Source organism: Mixophyes fleayi, chromosome 7, assembly GCF_038048845.1.
Source record: "Mixophyes fleayi isolate aMixFle1 chromosome 7, aMixFle1.hap1, whole genome shotgun sequence".
NCBI classification, from domain to species: domain Eukaryota; kingdom Metazoa; phylum Chordata; class Amphibia; order Anura; family Limnodynastidae; genus Mixophyes; species Mixophyes fleayi.
The window spans coordinates 12,821,064-12,842,347 of NC_134408.1; the positions used below are offsets into that span (position 1 = coordinate 12,821,064).

At 45.4% G+C, this 21,284-nt stretch overlaps 1 protein-coding gene across 1 annotated transcript; it reads left to right on the forward strand.

Moving 5' to 3' along the window:
• Positions 1-15,844: 15,844 nt before the first annotated feature.
• On the forward strand, positions 15,845-21,060 carry LOC142098625 (tripartite motif-containing protein 75-like). Its single transcript, XM_075181459.1, has 2 exons — positions 15,845-16,092; positions 19,265-21,060. The coding sequence occupies exon 2, from the start codon at positions 19,266-19,268 to the stop codon at positions 20,904-20,906; it is 1,641 nt and encodes a 546-aa protein (XP_075037560.1). The 5' UTR covers positions 15,845-16,092; position 19,265; the 3' UTR covers positions 20,907-21,060.
• The last annotated feature ends 224 nt before the right edge of the window (positions 21,061-21,284 follow it).

A 21,284-nucleotide genomic window follows, 5' to 3' on the forward strand; every position in this document is an offset into this window, starting at 1 on the left:
ATCTCTGCTACTAAGGAGAGTCTGTGTCAGGCAGACAGTGCTGGTCTAATCTCTGCTACTAAGGAGGGTCTGTGTCAGGCAGACGGTGCTGGTCTGATCTCTGCTACTAAGGAGGGTCTGTGTCAGGCAGACGGTGCTGGTCTGATCTCTGCTACTAAGGAGGGTCTGTGTCAGGCAGACGGTGCTGGTCTGATCTCTGCTACTAAGGAGGGTCTGTCAGGCAGACGGTGCTGGTCTGATCTCTGCTACTAAGGAGAGTCTGTGTCAGGCAGACAGTGCTGGTCTGATCTCTGCTACTAAGGAGGGTCTGTGTCAGGCAGAGAGTGCTGGTCTGATCTCTGCTACTAAGGAGGGTCTGTGTCAGGCAGACAGTGCTGGTCTGCTCTCTGCTACTAAGGAGGGTCTGTGTCAGGCAGACAGTGCTGGTCTGATCTCTGCTACTAAGGAGGGTCTGTGTCAGGCAGACAGTGCTGGTCTGATCTCTGCTACTAAGGAGGGTCTGTGTCAGGCAGACAGTGCTGGTCTGATCTCTGCTACTAAGGAGGGTCTGTGTCAGGCAGACAGTGCTGGTCTGATCTCTGCTACTAAGGGGGGGTCTGTGTCAGGCAGACAGTGCTGGTCTGATCTCTGCTACTAAGGAGGGTCTGTGTCAGGCAGACAGTGCTGGTGCTGATCTCTGCTACTAAGGAGGGTCTGTGTCAGGCAGACAGTGCTGGTCTGATCTCTGCTACTAAGGGGGGGTCTGTGTCAGGCAGACAGTGCTGGTGCTGATCTCTGCTACTAAGGAGGGTCTGTCAGGCAGACGGTGCTGGTCTGATCTCTGCTACTAAGGAGAGTCTGTGTCAGGCAGACAGTGCTGGTCTGTTCTCTGCTACTAAGGAGGGTCTGTGTCAGGCAGACAGTGCTGGTCTGATCTCTGCTACTAAGGAGGGTCTGTGTCAGGCAGACAGTGCTGGTCTGCTCTCTGCTACTAAGGAGGGTCTGTGTCAGGCAGACGGTGCTGGTCTGATCTCTGCTACTAAGGAGGGTCTGTGTCAGGCAGACGGTGCTGGTCTGATCTCTGCTACTAAGGGGGGTCTGTGTCAGGCAGACAGTGCTGGTCTGTTCTCTGCTACTAAGGAGGGTCTGTGTCAGGCAGACGGTGCTGGTCTGATCTCTGCTACTAAGGAGGGTCTGTGTCAGGCAGACAGTGCTGGTCTGATCTCTGCTACTAAGGAGGGTCTGTGTCAGGCAGACGGTGCTGGTCTGATCTCTGCTACTAAGGAGGGTCTGTGTCAGGCAGACAGTGCTGGTCTGATCTCTGCTACTAAGGAGGGTCTGTGTCAGGCAGACAGTGCTGGTCTGATCTATTGGTGGGGCTACACTGGGACCTGTTAGATATGGTGAAAAGAGGGGTCAGCAGAACTTTTTGAGTGGAGTTCAGAATGTTAATTTGATGATTTTAGCTTGATAGTTTCAGGTAATATATATCTTTTCCTTTCCCTACTCCATGGCAGCCCTTACAATGGGTTAATCCCTGATCAGCTAGTGTAGACAGGAAGAAATTTGTCCCACCTGGCCCCTATATAAGGCAGCTCCTACTCTTCCTCAGTGTCTTTTCTTCCTGTCTCAGCAGTGTTAGGACAGGATAGTGTAGTGAGTGTTTGTTATGTTATTCGAGAGAGCTTACCTGAGGTTATGTCTCTTTCCTCTGGACTGGCTGCAGGGCAGTTTCAGCTGGGCACGGGTGTTCTCTTTGATTGAATCTTATGAGACTCCCGGGGTTGTGCACACAGGAGCGCACGGAGGACACTGCACGTGCTATACATTGCCAGCAGCGCTGAATCTCTGGCAGACTCACCTGTGGAAAGAAGCAGGTGATAAGTATGCTAAGACTCACTATGATGATATCAAGAGCAGGCACCATATTAACGGTTGGCTTATGGGAAATTGATCCCTATGCTCTGCTGGACATGGCTTAGCCCACCCACAGGCGCGGAGTCTAACAGGCAGGTGGTTTTCACCAGGAACCCCCGCAAGGAGATATGGATTTAGCGGCACCAAACCTGCAGGTCGCGGTCCTGTGAGTGGGTGAACAGCAGAACGGTGTGGAGGAGCCAGATAACACGGGTAGAGACAAATGAGGCACAAGGGGAATAGATGTCCTGTGGTACAACGAGGAAAAGCAGAGGCTGTCACAATGGTGTATCTAATGGTGATTGGTAGAGATAATGGAACAGCGGGAGTAAAGCGCTAGAGTATGCTGAGCACACACTGGAAAGCCGGGGTAGCTGAGGGAGAAGAGCCAATGAGTCACCAAGTTGTGGCTCACAGTGGTGGCGGTTAGAGAACTGGAGCGGTCACGTTGAAGTACATCAGAGATGGTATAGAATTACTAGAGCAGCAATAGTTCAGTACAGAAGGAGACTGAGAGTAAACTGACGTGGTGAAGGTAACTCGTAACAGCCGATGAGTCACAGTAGTAGTAGCGGCTCTGAGTGGTGGCGGTGAGAGAACTGGAGCTGTCGCGATGAAGTACACTGGAGATGGTAGTAGCAGTGCTGGAGCAGCAATAGTTCAACACAGCAGGTTGCCGAAGGATTGTACTAACCCATTATGCGTGTCATGCACCCAGAAACTGTAGAGGAGCCTGCTCCCCCCCCCCCCCCCTGAACTACTCATGCAGTTCTTTTCATGGATGGTTAAAGCGATGCAGAAGTTTCAGGCCCCAGAACAGAGAGCTTGCAAGGGCCAGGGTCCCTACAATGGAAGATATGGAGGAAATAAGGCCAGGGCCGTCCTCCGAAACATTCAGCTCTACTCAGGAATGGGATTCGGACTCCGATAGTGAGCTTGAGGTGAAAGAGGAGCTCAGAATGTTTAATTTTTATACTGTAAATATTATACTGAAGCATATTAACAACTCATTAGGTATTAAAGAGCCAGCAGTGCCAATCAAACTGCAGGATGCATTGTTTGCAGAGCACCGAGTGAAGTCTAGAGTGTTCCATACGCATAAAGTAGTTAAAGATTTGATTACTAAAGAATGTCAGGCTCTAGACAAAAGTAATCTTAACATGGGGAGGCTAAATCGCATGTACCCTTTTCAGGATGAAGATGCTGAAATGGTGTTCAGTGCCTAAAGTGGATTCAGCTATAGCTGGCCTATCCTCAAGGACCACTCTCCCATGGGAAGATGGAGGTCCATTGAAAGATGCTATGGATAGGAAAATGGAGACTTCCTTCAGGAAATTACATATCTCCTGAGGCATAACCCTAAAATCTGGGATAGCCATGGCTTCGGTAGCTAGAGCCCTGAGACTATGGGCCAATACTCTATATACGGATATTGAGGATAAGATAAATACCCTAACCCTAACCCTCTTCTCAAATCCCTAGAGATTATGCAAAAAAGTATTGATTTCTTGTGTGAAGCTGCGTTGGATACGATTGTGTTTTCTTCCAGGAGCATGACTTCAGCAGTAGTAGCGAGAAGGGCGCTCTGACTCCGTCCTTGGGCGGCAGATCACCAATCTAAAAGCCGTCTGACAACGCTTCCATATGAAGGCAGTTTTCTGTTTGGCGAAAAACTGGACAACCTTATGCAGAGGTTAGCAAGTGGCAAAGCTAATCGGTTACCACAGGACAGAAAGGTGAGACGTTTCTTTTCTTATTCTCCAAAACAACAATTTAAGGAAGCCCGTACCTACAGGACGGGGAGACAATATTCTAGACAACAGGATAGTATGGCAAGACAGTCCTTTCGACCCTTCAGACCAAGAAGGGGGAAGCAAGGACAGCAAAGGCCCCAATGACTATCTACGAATCCAGTTCCCACAAACTCCAGTGGGTGGCAGGATATCACGCTTTGCAAAAGTTTGGATTCAGACCACACAAGACAAATGGGTCCAGGAGATAGTCACCAAGGGATATGCTATAGAATTCCATATATACCCTGTAGACAACAAATTCATTCAGTCAAGAAGTCCCTTGTCTTCCCTAGAACAGCAGGCATTGGAGGAAAGTCTCAGAGGCCTGGGGAGAACAAGAGCTATTGTATAAGTACCGTCAGCACAGGAAAGAAAAGGGTTCTACTCCAGACTGTTCCTTGTCCAGAAACCATCAGGTGCCTGCCGGACAGTGCAAGATTTAAGGGATCTCAACTGCTATGTGCGAGCAAAACATTTCAGGATGGAATCTGTCAACACAATTCTCAAAGCACTAGAAACAGATTTTCGAACGGCAATAGACTTAAAAGATGCATATTTCCATATTCCGGTCACATCCCATCACCAACAGTTCCTAAGGTTTTGCATTCTAGGGCCTCACTTCCAGTTCACTTGTCTTCCGTTTGGCCTTTCCACGTCTCCAAGAACATTCACCAAGGTCCTTGTAGTGCTAATAGCGGCGCTCAGGGAAAGAGGAGTGACCTTGTGGCCATATCTGGACGATATTCTAGTTTCGGCAAAATCAGAAGACACAGCCTGGGAAACTACATCTCAAGTGATCCAGTTTTTGCAACAACACGGTTGGTTAGTCAATATAGAAAAAAAAAGCCAGTTGATACAATCACAACAGCTTGTATTTCTAGGAGTGCAAATAAATACACATACGGACAAAGTCTGTGCCTCTCAATAAAGGGCCGGCAAGATCCTGTCGTTGCCACACCTAATTCAAATCCAACCTCGTGTGTCAGCGAGAACATGTTTGCGCCTCCTAGGAATGTTTTCCTCAACAAAAGAAATACTCCCTGGGCGAGGTGGCATATGAGAGTTCTTCAAGCAAACCTCTTTGCGCAGTGGCATCATACAGTGGGGTCCCTAGACTCCAAAATCAATCTCTCAAGGTCAGCCAGGCAGTCCTTACATTGGTGGTGGCTCCCAGACCTGAGAAAACGAGGTGTGACCCTTTCGGTACCAGACTGGTATATCCTTACCACAGATGCAAGTGCACTAGGTTGGGGTGCTCACATGCAAGGTATGGTCACGCAGGGCATTTAACGAGATTAAGAGAGAATTCTTAAGGGGAACGTGTTGGAGATGAGAGCAGTCTGGCGGGCGGTTCAATACTTTCAGCTCTATCAACGAGACAAGCATCTACGAGTCTTCTCCGACAACAGGACTGTGGTTGTCTTCATAAACAAGCAAGGTGGTACCAAGAGCAGAACAATGTTGGCAGGAATAACCGCTCTGATGGTGTGGGCAGAGGCGAATCTGAGATCTCTCTCAGCCCTTCACGTAGCAGGCAAAGACAACGTAGTGGCGGATTACTTGAGCAGACACCAAGTTCACCCAGGGGAGTGGGAGCTGCACAAAGAAGTCTTTCAGCTGGTACAATGTAGATTTGGAACACCAGAAATAGACCTTATGGCCACAGGAAGCAATACCAAGGTACCCCTCTTCTACTCCCGTCACAGAGACATCAGAGCCCTAGAGATAGATGCCCTATCAATACAGTGGAACTTCAAACTGGGATACGTGTTTCCTCCCTTTCCACTCATCCCTCAGATACTCAGAAAAATAAGGAAAGAGAAAGTGGAGGTGATAGCGATCCTCCCGGCGTGGCCAAGGCGTCCCTGGTTCACTGTAGCAGAGAATGTTGCGGGAACTTCCATGGCCGTTACTGATCAGGCCAGACCTCATACATCAGGGTCCAGTTTTACATCCAAATCCAAACTCCCTGAGTTTGATGGCATGGAGACTGAGAGTCAATTACTAAAATCCAAAGAGGTCTCGGATGAAGTAATAGACATTCTAATTCACGCCAGGAAGAAAATCTCTGTGATTTATTACAGAATCTGGAAAAAATGTATCTGCTGGGCAGGAGACATGGCGAAGGATCCTATGTCTGCCAGTGTGCCCATTGTGTTAGAATTTCTCAAAGATGGTTTTGTTAAAGGACTAGCACCTGCTATGCTGAAGGTACATGTATCGGCCCTTGGCATCCTTCTTGATATCGAGCTGGCGTCTTATCTTCCAGTTTTTTCAAGCACTAAAGAGGTTACGCCCAAGACGGAAACCATTCTTAGCCCCTTGGGACCTTAATATTGTTTTGGATGCCTTAACAGCCGATCCGTTTGAACTGTTACAAGACATATCTCTTAGATGCCTCACTCTAAAGGTACTCTTTTTGGTGGCTATCACTTCAGCTTGTCGAATAGGGGACATACATGCTTTATGGTGTGAAGAACCCTTTCTGAATATCTATGAAGTTAGAGTGGTTCTGAAGACGAATCCGGATTGTTTACCCAAGATGGTATCTTCATTCCACATCAATCAGGAGCTGATTCTGCCATCTCTCTGTCCTCATCCCGCTAATAGTGATGAAACACGTCTCCACACTCTAGACCTAGTGAGGACTATATCTACGTACATCATCAGAACAAAAAATCTGAGGAAGACAAAGCAACTATTTGCTCCCGGAAGGTCCTCGCAAAGGACAGGCCCCATCCAAACCCACATTGGTAAAGTGGATCAGAGAAGTGATTGCACAGGCCTACAGGGGGAAAGGGCAGGAGGTACCTAGAATACTGAAAGCACATTCAACTAGGGTGGTAACAACCTCCTGGGCACATAGAACACATGCATCGGCAACTGACATCTGTGAGGGCAGTCGGATGGTCGTCTGTGCCCACTTTTTCTAGCCATTATCTTCTTGACGTTTCAGTCTCTAAAGAAACACAGTTTTGGAGAAAGATTCTCCAACAAGCACTGTGAATAAATTTTCTGTTTGACTTTATTAAGGTGTTGGTTTTATTGCCCTCCCAATGTTTCTACTGCTTTGGTATATCCCATTGTAAGGGCTGCCATGGAGTAGGGAAAGGAAAATTGAGAATTATACTCACCGTTAATTTCCTTTCCTTGAAATACTCCATGGCAGCCCTATATTTCCCCACCTTTGTTCTATAGTTATGTATAGGACGGCTTGGGAAGTTACAAAAGACACTGAGGAAGAGTAGGAGCTGCCTTATATAGGGGCCAGGTGGGACAAATTTCTTCCTGTCTACACTAGCTGATCGGGGAATAACCCATTGTAAGGGCTGCCATGGAGTATTTCAGGAAAGGAAATTAACGGTGAGTATAATTCTCAATTTTTCTGATGGATTCCGTGTTTAAATAAAAATTTTTGAAGTGCATACACTAGAGTTTCTCATATTTTTATGTTCTATGGGATGTGGATTTGAGAAACTGTGTGTGTGTATATATGTATGTGTGTGTATATATGTATATGTGTGTATATATGTATGTATATGTGTAAATAAATATATATATATATATATATATATATATATATATATATATATATGTGTGTATATTTTGGATTTATTAGCTCTGAAAATAATTATATATTTCAGAATGCTATACTGTAGCATACACATTTGGTAGCCATATTCTTTGTGGGTCACAAGATATACTACCATGTCATCGGCATACAGATACTTTTTTCCTCCACACCTCCTGTATGAAGACCCATTACTACACTGAAAGGAGAAATTAATAAACAGGTTGTGGGGTGCCACCAAACTTATATATTTCTCTTTTCAGTGTATTTATATATGTTTTTGGTAGCACCCCACAACCTGTTTATTAAGAGGAATCTATAGCTTTATAGGAATAAGGGCATTCCCAATAATCTGTGCGATAGAAATACAATAATGGGTCTTCAAGGAGAAGGTAAGATTGTTACCCACTGTTTGTGCTAACAGTACAATGGTGAATAGGTGATAGGGGGGCATCCTTGCTTGGTGGATATTTCATCCCCTGTTCTAACACTGGCCCTTGGAGATGTGGATATTTTAATCCAGTTGGTCCAATACCCAAACCTTAGTTGCGTCCAGAAAGGTGACCAACCGAGAATCTGATTAATCATGTCCCGGCTGGGTCCTTGTGTATCAAATGATAAATGACTTTAAGTATGTGGATGGATAACAATTTAGCTAAGTTTTGGTGTGTACATTTAGACTGAAATAGGACCATAAAACTTGAGGCTGGTTGGATACATTCCTGATCTGAAGGTCGAAACTATCAGGGCTTCGGTCATGGGGGGAGGGGGATAAGGATTCTATACAGCATAATAAGATCATAGCTGTAGTGCTGTTTCTTCCACATGTAACTTGTACCATACATGCCTGTTGGCATTAAAGGTTAGGGCCTGAGTTACTTCATCTAGGCTTAGGTCTACATCTAAGTAAAAATCATTAATTTGTATGCCCATTTCATCAGTAATATATGTCATATTTAACAATTTAGGATTAAGAGGTACATTTGTTATCTCAGCATGTTGAGAAGTAGATGATCCACTAGTTAACTGCTTACTCACTCATGTCATGGGCCTCATCCTCATTGAATACACACTCTGGGGCAGCTGGTTAATGGATACCCCATTTCTGTAGCACAAATCTCTGTGCTTTATTCTCCATGTAATGTGGGTGAATGTAACCACCAACGGACAAATGCAAGATTTCTACAGGGGGGTTTCCAGATGCTTGCTCTCGGACCCAAGCAAACAATTTGTTGCTAAAAACCTGCAACAGACTCTTTTATGTAGCTACATTATTTTACATATGCACATATCCTGAAGTGAGGTGAGGGCAGGGAAAGTGAAGTCACTCTGGAAGCATAATGTATGGAGAGTGAAAGGCAAAATGACAATCCAAATCAGCAAGAGTGTTAGCTCTGGGGACAAATTACTTGATGTACAACAACTGTGATTTATACAGCCAAGATGGTCTGGCCACAATGCTGTCAACTGTAATTGTACTGTGCTACCATGTCTGTCACCTCCACACCTAACTTTCTTGTTACAAAACCTTCATGCTCAGGGGTGTTGTGTAACGACCCCAAGGATCCTGAGATTAGAGGACTGAGCTAAGCCTGGGTAGTAAGAGGATCTGCAGAGGTCGGTACCATAGAGAATGCACCTGCACCACCCAACACAGAGGGAACTATGGCAGTATCAAGAACTTGTTGCCTCCTTTTCCACCCTCTGGGTTCTTGGGTGGATAGTCCATAATGGGATAATGACCTCCCATGGACCTTGGCAGCTCAGGGGCTGGTCAGGCATGAGTGGCATTTTAGCTCATCATTTAACTCTTCCACCAGCCTTGGGCCACTGAGCCAGAGCCATTGGCTCCACTCAGGAGAGGCCTCCTTTGCAGTTTTCACTACCTCCATTTTCATGACGGCCAACACTTATTGATGGGCTCCTTAGCGGCTCTGCCCTCCATCCAACTGCAGTTGACCTCTATTGGCATGCGGGCAGCAGTTAGAGATGGCTGCTCTTTAGATCAGCTCTGTGCCTCACCTCACACATAACCATATTATAATAATTACAAAACAATAAAATAAATGTGAAGACAGTGGAAAATTGCAAGGTGGTAGCGAGGAGTGCCACCACGCCAAAGACAGGGTAGTTTTAAAGATCTGCTGGACCCACATAGTTTAAATGTCATTGTTGTTGCCATCCCTGTGCCTCCTTTGGGGATCTCTGCAGGCTGCCCGGTCACAGCAGTTGCTATTGCAAGAGGTACTAATGCCCTAATGTCATACCTTCACACACATTTCCATATGAAATCGGGCAATAATAAATTTCAATTAAAAAGTACATTGGTTGGAACAATACTTTCTTACTATCCCACTATCTGTTGTGGTCCCACAAGGTTCTGTTTTTGGCCCTTTACTTTTTTCATTGTACACCATTCTTGGGTCACTAATTCGCTCATTCGTCCTACAATACCACCTCTACGCTGATGACCCTCAAATCTACGCTATCTGGACAAAAGTATTCAGACGCTTGACCATTACACCAACAGGGACTGTAATGACATTTTATTCAAATATATATACTTTAATATGGAGTTGTCCTCCTTTTGCAACACTAACAGCTTGCACTCTTCTTGGAAGGCTTTCCACAAGATGTTAGAGTGTTTCTGTGGGAATTTGTGCTCATTCATTCTCTAGAGCATTTATGAGGTCAGGCACTGATGTTGGACGAGAAGGCCTGGCTCGCAATCTCCATTCCACTTCATCTTAAAGGTGTTCGAAGGGGCTGAGGTCAGGGCTCTGTGCGGGCTTGTCTTTGTAGTCCTTGCTTTGTGCACTGGGGCAGTCATGTTGGAATAGAAATAGGCCTTCCCCAAACTGTTGCCACAAAGCATAGCATTGTCTAAAATGACTTTGTATGCTGAATCATTAAGATTGCCCTTCACTGAAGATAAGGGACCTAGGCCAAACCCTGAAAAACAGCCCCATACCATTATCACTCCTCCACAAAACTTCACAGTTGGCATGATGCAGTCAGGCAGGTAACGTTCTCCCGGCATCCGCCATACCCAGACTCGCCCATTTGACTGCCAAACAGAGAAGCGTGATTCGTCAATTCACAGAACACGTTTCCACAGTCCAGTGTCGGTGTGCTTTACACCACTCCATCTGACGCTTGGCATTGGTGTTGGTGATGTGAGACTTGCATGCAGCTGCTCGGCCATGGAAACCCATTCCATTAAGCTCCCTCCGCACAGTTTTTCTGCTTACATTAATGCCAGTGGAAGTTTGGGACTTTTCAGCTATGGAATCAGCAGTGCGTTGGCGACTTTTACCAACCATGCGCCTTAACAGTTGTAGACCCCGCACTGTGATTTTACGTGGTCTTCTGCTTCACGGCTAAGTTGCTGTTTTTCCTAAACACTTCCACTTTCTAATAATATAATTTACAGTTGACCGTCCGTGGACTATCCAGCAAGGATGAAATTCCACGAACCGTCTTATTGTAAAAGTGGCATCCTATCACCGTACCACGCTTGAAGTCACTGAGCTCTTCAGAATGACCCATTTTGTATCACAAATGTTTGCGAATAGAGACTGCATGGCTAGGTCCTTGATTTTATACGCCTCTGGTAACAGGTCTGATTGAAACACCTTAATTCAATAATTAACAGGTGTGGCCAAATACTTTTGTCCTTATAGTGTATATTTCTTCCCCTGACCGCTCTCCTGTACTATCTCGTGTAACAAACTGTCTTTCTGCTATCTCCACATGGATGTCCCAACGCTACCTAAAGCTCAACATGTCCAAAACAAAACTTATTATTTTCCCCTCCTGCCAGAGTCACCACCTGCCCTCAAATCTCCCTCGCTGTCAATAATACCACAATTTACTCAGTCTCCCAAGCACGCTGCCTTGGTGTCACACAGGACTCCACCAGACTCTCTCCCATTCTTAAAGATGACCTTATCCTCGATAACACTATTCACACTAATGCACCCTCACAGCCGTCCCAATCTCCACTCTGAGCCACGTTTGCTCCTCTTGTTTCAGCTGTGCCCTCTTCCACTTAGAATGTAAGCTCTCTAATGAGCAGGGTCCTTCATACCCTTTGTTTTCATGTCTACATTTATATTGTCTGCCTTGTATGTCCTTGTTTTCTGTATGTACGGTTTTCCCTACTGTACGGCGCTGTGGAGCATTGTGGCAAATCTACAATAATGATAATAATTATTCCTATGTCTTTCTCTATTTTCTAAATATGTATAGAGACCTTCCCAGAACTTTTATAAAAGTTTCTTTTGACATATATGGGTTCTTATAAAAGCCTACTGTACATTACAGCTGGCAGCCTTTTGGTGACTTCAAAGAGACCTTAGTTCTCCTTGCATCTGGGGGGAGCTGGACCATACACGTAGGTGACAAACGTCTCTTATCTCCACATCCTGGAGTGGATTCCAGACCTCTTAAGATACAAACAATCCCTTTTATGACAGGACATAATTAACAGCAAGGGGGCCTGGCTATGGGGAATGAACAGGGCAGATGTAGCAAGATTAGAATAAATCTCTGTTCTACTTGCACATCGGAGTGTGACTCAAATCAGAATGCAAAATGTGCTTATTCCACGTGTTGTATAAGAGCATGCAACTGTTGTGTAGTTCTACACGTATTCACATCCACACAATTCTTAAGGTACGTTGTGATGTGAGTACAGAATTAAGTAATGTTATTTAGTTCCAGCATAAGCACAGATAGACATGCAGGTTTTTTGGGGAGTGATTTCACTATTTTTACTACATGTGTATTTACAGTGAATTCGCATCAGAATGCACATACGGATGTTTCCTTAATTACTGGTCTTACACGGCTCCATCCTGACAATTAACATTTCACTGAATTACCTATTTTCACCTGCACTATTCAATGTTAAAAATTACCCCTTCATCACATCCTTTACCATCACACGTCTCATTATTACTCATTTGCATTTCATGAACACACAATTTTTGACCAATATAATTTTGGATATAAAAACAACATAAATGTTGTTTTTATTTTTTTGAAAAAAAAATTATAATGAAGGGAAAAAAAAATTAAACGACTTTTTTCAATTTAATTTAAATATTTTTTAAATTTTTGTTTTTGAATTATTTTTTCCACAATTAAAGTCAAGGGGGATCCTTCCCTCCGCCTCTTCATGATGTTCAGCTGGGGAAAAAAAAATGAAAGCATGAAAAGTAAAAGATAGATGACTATAGTCACTGATTCATGTTTTATGTATCCACCTTCCGCTGTCTCTTCTCATTCCTATTACACCACCGGTGGCTGCACCGTAATGCCAGTCTCCAAAGACTGCATTATTATTAGAGATGCTTTGGCTCGGTTCCCCGAGAACCGAACACACCCGAACTTAGGGGACCAGAGTACCGAGCCAACTGTTGCGTGCCCTCGGTATTAAAAACGAGGCAAAACGTCATTGTGACGTCGTCGGATCTCGCGAGTTTTGAATTCCTATTAAAAATTCAAAATCACGGAGGGTGAGAGGGAGAGCGAACCCCCATTTTTCTTTTCTGCCACTGCTGTGTGCCAATGTGTCCTAGATGTGCTAGGAACTGTCGTGTGTTTGTGTCATTGCTCTGTCGCTTACCATCCAGCCAGGTCGCTGCAGTATTTGTCCGAAAGTGTATGAAAATAATATTGTGATCTGTGAGGTGGTCAAGATTGACTGCAAATGACTTGAAATTAGTGTTATTGAGGTTAATAATAATGTAGGAACAAAAAAAGAGCAAAATTATGTGATTTTAGGATTTTTTTCTAAAAAAAAATCCAAAACCAAAACACACGAGGGTGGTTTTGCCAAAACCGAAACACGAAGCTAATCCAGATCCAAGACCAGTTCACGGGGGTCAGTGACCATCTCTTAATTATTATTCATGACTGATAACACTTCTGCCTTATACTATCCACACCCACTTTGCCCACCACATTATGTATGAAGTCCTCCCACATCTGTTAGATTGTAAGCTCATTTTGGGCAGCACCATCTCTACCTTCTGTTTCAGGTCTTGTATATAGTTATTATATAGTCATTGTCCTCTCGATGTACAGCACTATATAATATGTTGGCACTTTATAAATAATAATAACAATTTCCTCTACAAGTAGCCTCCATCTTGATTATGTAGATTTTTGTCGGGCTCCTCAGCAACCCCGTCTCTTTCCCTACCTGAAGTCTACATCTCCAAATTTTCTGCAAGGTGGGCAATAACCTCCATCGTGGCTAGGCGTGTTGTATTGGCTTTAGATTTTTGGTGGGGTTGTCTTCCTTTCCAGGATACTTTTGGGGGATTATAGGCATCCTGAGGTGGGATGTCACAAAAGTGTTGCTCTGGTCAGGACTGGTTCTACCTAGCATGATATTTGCTGACCACTACAAATCTCTATCTAACATGATACCACGCTGACCACTACAAATCTCTACCTAACATGATACCCTGCTGACCACTACAAATCTCTACCTAACATGATACCTGCTGACCACTACACATCTCTACCTAACATGATACCTGCTGACCACTACATGTCTCTACCTAACATGATACCTGCTGACCACTACACATCTCTACCTAACATGATACCTCGCTGACCACTACAAATCTCTATCTAGCATGATACCTGCTGACCACTACACGTCTCTACCTAGCATGATACCTGCTGACCACTACACATCTCTACCTAACATGATACCTCGCTGACCACTACAAATCTCTACCTAACATGATACCTGCTGACCACTACAAATCTCTACCTAACATGATACCTGCTGACCACTACAAATCTCTACCTAACTTGATACCCGCTGACCACTACAAATCTCTACCTAACATGATACCTCGCTAACCACTACAAATCTCTACCTAACATGATACCTGCTGACCACTACACATCTCTACCTAACATGATACCTGCTGACCACTACATGTCTCTACCTAACATGATACCTGCTGACCACTACACATCTCTACCTAACATGATACCTGCTGACCACTACATGTCTCTACCTAACATGATACCTGCTGACCACTACATGTCTCTACCTAACATGATACCTGCTGACCACTACACATCTCTACCTAACATGATACCTCGCTGACCACTACACATCTCTACCTAACATGATACCCCGCTGACCACTACACATCTCTACCTAACATGATACCTGCTGACCACTACACATCTCTATCTAACATGATACCCCGCTGACCACTACACATCTCTACCTAACATGATACCCCGCTGACCACTACACATCTCTACCTAACATGATACCTGCTGACCACTACACATCTCTACCTAACATGATACCCCGCTGACCACTACACATCTCTACCTAACATGATACCTGCTGACCACTACACATCTCTACCTAACATGATACCTCGCTGACCACTACAAATCTCTATCTAGCATGATACCTGCTGACCACTACACGTCTCTACCTAGCATGATACCTGCTGACCACTACAAATCTCTACCTAACTTGATACCCGCTGACCACTACACATCTCTACCTAAACATGATACCCGCTGACCACTACACATCTCTACCTAACATGATACCCCGCTGACCACTACACATCTCTACCTAACATGATACCTGCTGACCACTACAAATCTCTACCTAACATGATACCTGCTGACCACTACAAATCTCAATTATCAGGACCCCTATGCTAGATGGAACAATCACTTTCAGCACTTGTGTAACAATGTCGGCTGTTAGATGTTGTAGCACAGTCCAAAGGAGTAACCAATCTAATACAGGACCCACTTTGTCCTCCATTGGCAGACCCCTTAGTTTGGGTATGAGTTCCTTTTGAGGGACTTCTCCTCCACTCAACAGATACAACACGTGTAGATGCAGTATTATTAGTGTAGATAATATCTCAGCCTTGGGGTTAATCAACGGACTCGATAGTTTGCCCATAATAAAATCTGTACAAGGCAATAGGTAAAACTTGAACTGATCCGAATGACTATAGCGAGATCCATATCACACAGATCCAACAATGACTGGAATTTGAATAGGAAGATGATCTCCAGCGATGTGAATGAAGGTAATAGTGCTATATCATTATACATGTCTGTTTATATCTCACCAGATATAGCACTATTATTGCACTATAACATAGTCACATTACTATGCCTCCCACTAACAGCACTATGACAACCAATATGCCATACTATGACTCCCTCCATCACTGTGCCCCCTACATTGTTTCTGTTTTCCAAATGTGTAACATACAGGGCGAGGAGCATGGAGAGGCTGCTCTGCGGCACCTTGCGCTTAAATGAATCTGCCCCATTGGAAAATAGCTGTAGCAAACAATGATGTAACTAATTTATTCCTACACTGATCATAAGAAAAATAATCTGCATTCTCTAGATGTCCAATGATTGGAATACATTATATGTATCTAACTCTCTTCATCCAGACTTCTCCAGCACAGAGATCAGATCACCACAGGGGGGGGAGGCTTTTATACTGTAGTGCAAGGGCCGGCGCATGCGCAAACATTGAGCAGTAGCGTAGGTCTCACACAGCGCGGTCAGCCGTCGGGCACGTAGTATGCGCGCGCTTGAATCATACAGACATCGGCGCGTGCGGGCCGTTGAGCACAGGTGTGTGATCATGTGATCGTGCACACGTGGACGCGGTGGATGCTGGGAATACAAACCCGGGATATTTAAACCCCGGTCCCGCCGCTCTCCTGACTTCTCTTCTGGACTGACAGCGAGACGGACCCTGTCCGGGCTGATATCGCCTCTCACCGACCGTGTAACCAGGTATAGTGTCTGTGTGTGATATATATATATATATATGCAGCTTGTGTGTGATACAGTATGTTGCTGGGGGACGTGTGTGTGATATATAATGGGGAGGCTGCGTGTGATATAATGGGGAGGCTGTGTGTGATATAATGGGGAGGCAGCGTGCGTGTGATATAATGGGGAGGCTGTGTGTGATATAATGGGGAGGCTGCGTGTGTGTGATATAATGGGGAGGCTGCGTGTGATATAATGGGGAGGCAGGGTGTGTGTGATATAATGGGGAGGCAGGGTGTGTGTGATATAATGGGGAGGCAGGGTGTGTGTGTGATATAATGGGGAGGCTGCGTGCGTGTGATATAATGGGGAGGCTGCGTGCGTGTGATATAATGGGGAGGCAGCGTGTGTGTGATATAATGGGGAGGCAGGGTGTGTGTGATATAATGGGGAGGCAGGGTGTGTGTGATATAATGGGGAGGCAGGGTGTGTGTGATATAATGGGGAGGCAGGGTGTGTGTGTGATATAATGGGGAGGCAGCGTGCGTGTGATATAATGGGGAGGCTGCGTGTGATATAATGGGGAGGCTGCGTGTGTGATATAATGGGGAGGCTGCGTGTGATATAATGGGGAGGCTGCGTGTGATATAATGGGGAGGCTGCGTGTGTGTGATATAATGGGGAGGCTGCGTGTGTGTGATATAATGGGGAGGCTGCGTGTGTGTGATATAATGGGGAGGCTGCGTGTGTGTGATATAATGGGGAGGCTGCGTGTGTGTGATATATAATGGGGAGGCTGCGTGTGTGTGATATATAATGGGGAGGCTGCGTGTGTGTGATATATAATGGGGAGGCTGCGTGTGATATAATGGGGAGGCAGGGTGTGTGTGATATAATGGGGAGGCACCGTGTGTGTGATATAATGGGGAGGCTGCGTGTGATATAATGGGGAGGCAGGGTGTGTGTGATATAATGGGGAGGCAGGGTGTGTGTGATATAATGGGGTGGCAGCGTGTGTGTGATATAATGGGGAGGCACCGTGTGTGTGATATAATGGGGAGGCTGCGTGTGATATAATGGGGAGGCAGGGTGTGTGTGTGTGATATAATGGGGAGGCAGCGTGTGTGTGATATAATGGGGAGGCAGCGTGTGTGTGATATAATGGGGAGGCAGCGTGTGTGTGATATAATGGGGAGGCAGCGTGTGTGTGATATAATGGGGAGGCACCGTGTGTGTGATATAATGGGGAGGCAGGGTGTGTGTGTGTGCGTGTGATATAATGGGGAGGCAGCGTGTGAGACATAATGTGTGTAGTAAAGCTCTGCTCTTCGGAGCAGAGCTGAAAAGTAGCAACAACAAACAATACGCCTGAGCTGGTGTACATTAATGTCGGTGTAAAAATATATTTTTTATTCATTCTTAAATTGCGGTACATAGCAGTCCCCATATACATCTATGGGGACTGCTATTATTATTATTAATATTTATTTATAAGGCGCTACAAGGCATCTGCAGCGCCGTACAGAGACAAACAAAATCACAATACAATGGGAGACAGCACAGTACAGTAAACACAGCAACTCAGTACGCTCAATGCACAGCTAGAGAGGGCGGGGAAGGGGGAGGGAGGATCCGAAAACGACGGGGCCCAAGAAGGGGGGCGCGGAAGACAGGGAGACCCCCAGGGGGGAGGAGGGAGCGAAAGTGGACGTGGGGTGGAGGACCTTTGAGAAGGAGGGCTAAGTAGCTGGAGAGCAGAGTTAGAAGTGGTGGAAACAGGAGGAGAGATGGCCCTGCTCAGAGGAGCGTACAATCTAAGGGGAGGGGTGGACAGACAGAGAGACGCAGGGGAGTGAGGGAGAGTAGGGGGATAGAGGCAGAAGATAAGGTAGGAAGTTAAGTGGGAGACAGAAAGGCTTTAAGAAAAAGGTGGGTTTTTAGGGCCCGTTTGAAGCTGGACAGATTAGGGGAAGTTCTGATGGAGGGAGGGAGCTTGTTCCAGTGGAGGGGGGCAGCGCGGGCGAAGTCTTGGATACGCGCGTGGGAGGAGGTTATAAGGGGGGAAGAGAGGCGACGGTCAGAGGCAGAACGGAGAGGGCGGGATGGAGCATGAATAGAGAGGAGGGTGGAGATGTAGGGCGCAGTGGAGTTGGCGAGGGCCTTGTAGGTGAGTGTGAGGAGCTTAAAGAGGATTCTGAAGGGGAATGGGAGCCAGTGAAGGGCTAGGTAGAGGGGGGAGACAAAAGAGGAGCGGCGAGAGAGGAAAAAAAGCCTAGCGGCAGCGTTAAGGACGGATCGAAGGGGATCGAGATGAGAGTGGGGGAGGCCAGTGAGGAGGAGGTTGCAGTAGTGCAGGCGGGAGATGATCAGAGAGTGGATAAGGCATTTGGTGGCATCATGGGAGAGGAAGGGCCGGATGCAAGCGATGTTGCGCAGCTGGAAGCGGCAGGATTTAGCAAGAGAGAGGATGTGGGGGCCAAAGGGGAGAGAGGAGTCGAGGATGACACCAAGGCAGCGAAGTTGGGGGACAGGGGAGATAGAGGTGTTGTCGACAGTGATGGAGAGGTCAGAAGGGGATGGGGTATGAGAGGGAGGAAAAACTATGAGCTCAGTTTTGGCAAGGTTAAGTTTGAGGAATCGAGAGGACATCCAGGAGGAGATGGCAGAGAGGCAGGCGGACACCCTAGAGAGGAGGGAGGGAGAGAGATCAGGAGAGGAGAGGTATAGTTATGCTATGTATTTAGGGAAAAAAATGCAAAGCAACAAATATCTGCTGTCATGCAGCAATCATAAATTTGTAGTAGATATGTAGTCTTGTGGGAGTTTACAGGCCAAAAATTATTACAAATGATTATTAAATAGGCCCCTGTGTAACAGAGGCTGTAGACCACATGCTTTCATACAAGTGTCAGAAATCCCAGGTACATTGTTTCTTATATTTTACAAGTTTGCTAATGATCACTGACAGGATGACATTTCTGCGTTCGTTAGGAAACGTGTGAACTTTACAGATTATGAGATAGGATGTCAGACCTACTATTTATAGAAATGTTAATATGACTTGTCTATTCTCCCCAGATAGACACTTACAAACATAACGTCATTATATACAGTATCTTTGTGGATGCGACCCCACTCTGTGCACTGATCTTTGTCATAATCTTTATCTTTTTCATGTCTTCCGGTTTTCTAGAATGACGTCTGCAGACCTGGGAGCCGAGCTGAGCTGCTCCATCTGCCAGAATGATTGTACAGAACCTGTATCGATGAGATGTGGACACAACTTCTGCCGGCTCTGTATTGTGCTTGCGCTGGACGCACAGGAGGAGTCTGGAGTTTATTCCTGTCCTGAATGCAGAGAAGAGTATCGGGAGCGTCCTGAACTGCAGTATGCAGACGACCTGGTAGACGATCTGAAGTGCTCCCTTTGCCTGCGTCTTGCACAGGAAAATAACAGCCACCCGAGTAACAACGTGCAGTCTTCTCCGTCTACTCAACCAAAGTACAAGACCTTCTGTCAAGTCTGTGACTCTCGTACACTGGCTACTAAAACATGTCTGCTGTGTGAATTTTCTGTTTGTGATATTCACTTGCGTGAATTCTGTGAAATTTCTGAACGCGTTTTATCTGATCCCACTGTTTCCTTTGAGGACAGTAATTACTCCATACAGGAGGAGCTTATGAAATATTATCACTCCGAGAGATCAGATATTATCTGTATGTCATGCTGGAAGACTGGAGAATACCCGGGTCACGAAGTGGAGGTTTTTAATAAAGACCTGAAGTCTGGGATAGAGGAAACTGAGAGAAGAATCCATTCTCTGAAGGATCACAGGAGAGAGGAGAAGGAAAAAGCCACTGGTCTCTCTGAGAGAGTCACTGGTCTGTTTAGAGACATCAGGGAGAAGTTAGACGCTCTGGAGAGAGGAGTCCTGAGTGAGATCTCCAGACAGGAAGAGAAGATTTTACTCTCAGTCTCTGATCTGATCTCACAGCTGGAAATACAGAAGGATGAGCTGTCCAGGAAGCTTATTATAATTGAGGAGTTTTGTAAAATCACAGAACCAATAATTGTGACTGAAGAACCAGATGTCTTTGAAGACTGGACCACTGATATCTTCCGTCAGTTGAGCTATGTCATGGCTGCTGTCATCGGTCCCAGGAGCTGTGATGTCATCAATGATGTAAGAGACATAGGATGTCTGAATGAGGGAATACCCTCACAGATGTTACACAGGGGACTTTCACACTTTACAGATAGTCTGATTGATCTAAAGATAAAGAGACCGTTCTCAGTGATGGAGAAATCAGACATATTACTGGATATAAAAACAGCTTCCAATTACATTATTATATCAATGGATCGCAGAGCTGCTACTTCTACTGATGTCAATCAGATGCGACCAGATAAACCAGAGAGGTTTAAATGTCGTCAGGTTTTAAGCACTCCTAGTTTCTCATCTGGGAAACATTACTGGGAAGTGGATGTGAGTAAAGCAGAGAGATGGATGATAGGGGTGGCCGGTCACAGTATAGAAAGAAAGATACTGGGTAATGAATCCTACATCGGTAGGAATAATAAGTCGTGGGGTCTGTACTGTGTCAGACACCTTGGAACAATTCATAACAATATACATAAAAAGATAGACGACAGAAATCCAGGATCTCCTGTGCAGACAGTGGGGATATATCTGGACTATGAGGCCGGACGTCTGTCCTTCTATCAGCTGTGTGACCCCATCAGACACTTACACACCTTCACTGCCACCTTCACCGAGCCCCTGCATGCTGCGTTTGGTGTGTATGTAAATACCTGTGTCAAAATAAGAAAGTAAATGCTGTAATTAGAATATTCTTTGCTATATATCACAATATACTTTAATATGACAAATAAATAACTGAATGTTGCTATAATGTATTTCTTCAAAGAGAATAGGTGGTTTTCTTTTTTTATATTAAGTATTGTGAACATAAGGACTAACCAAAGACTGTTGTAGAATTGGGCTCTCATTCTTCTAGTAATCATTTTTGTCATAGAGTAACTTGCACCCAATCCTCTTGTGATAAACTAAGAGTCCCAAATAACAGGGTGCAAAGGTTCCGTGATCCACAGACCCCATCAGTCAGTGCTGGTCTGATCTCTGCTACTAAGGAGGGTCTGTGTCAGGCAGATGGTGCTGGTCTGATCTCTGCTACTAAGGAGGGTCTGTGTC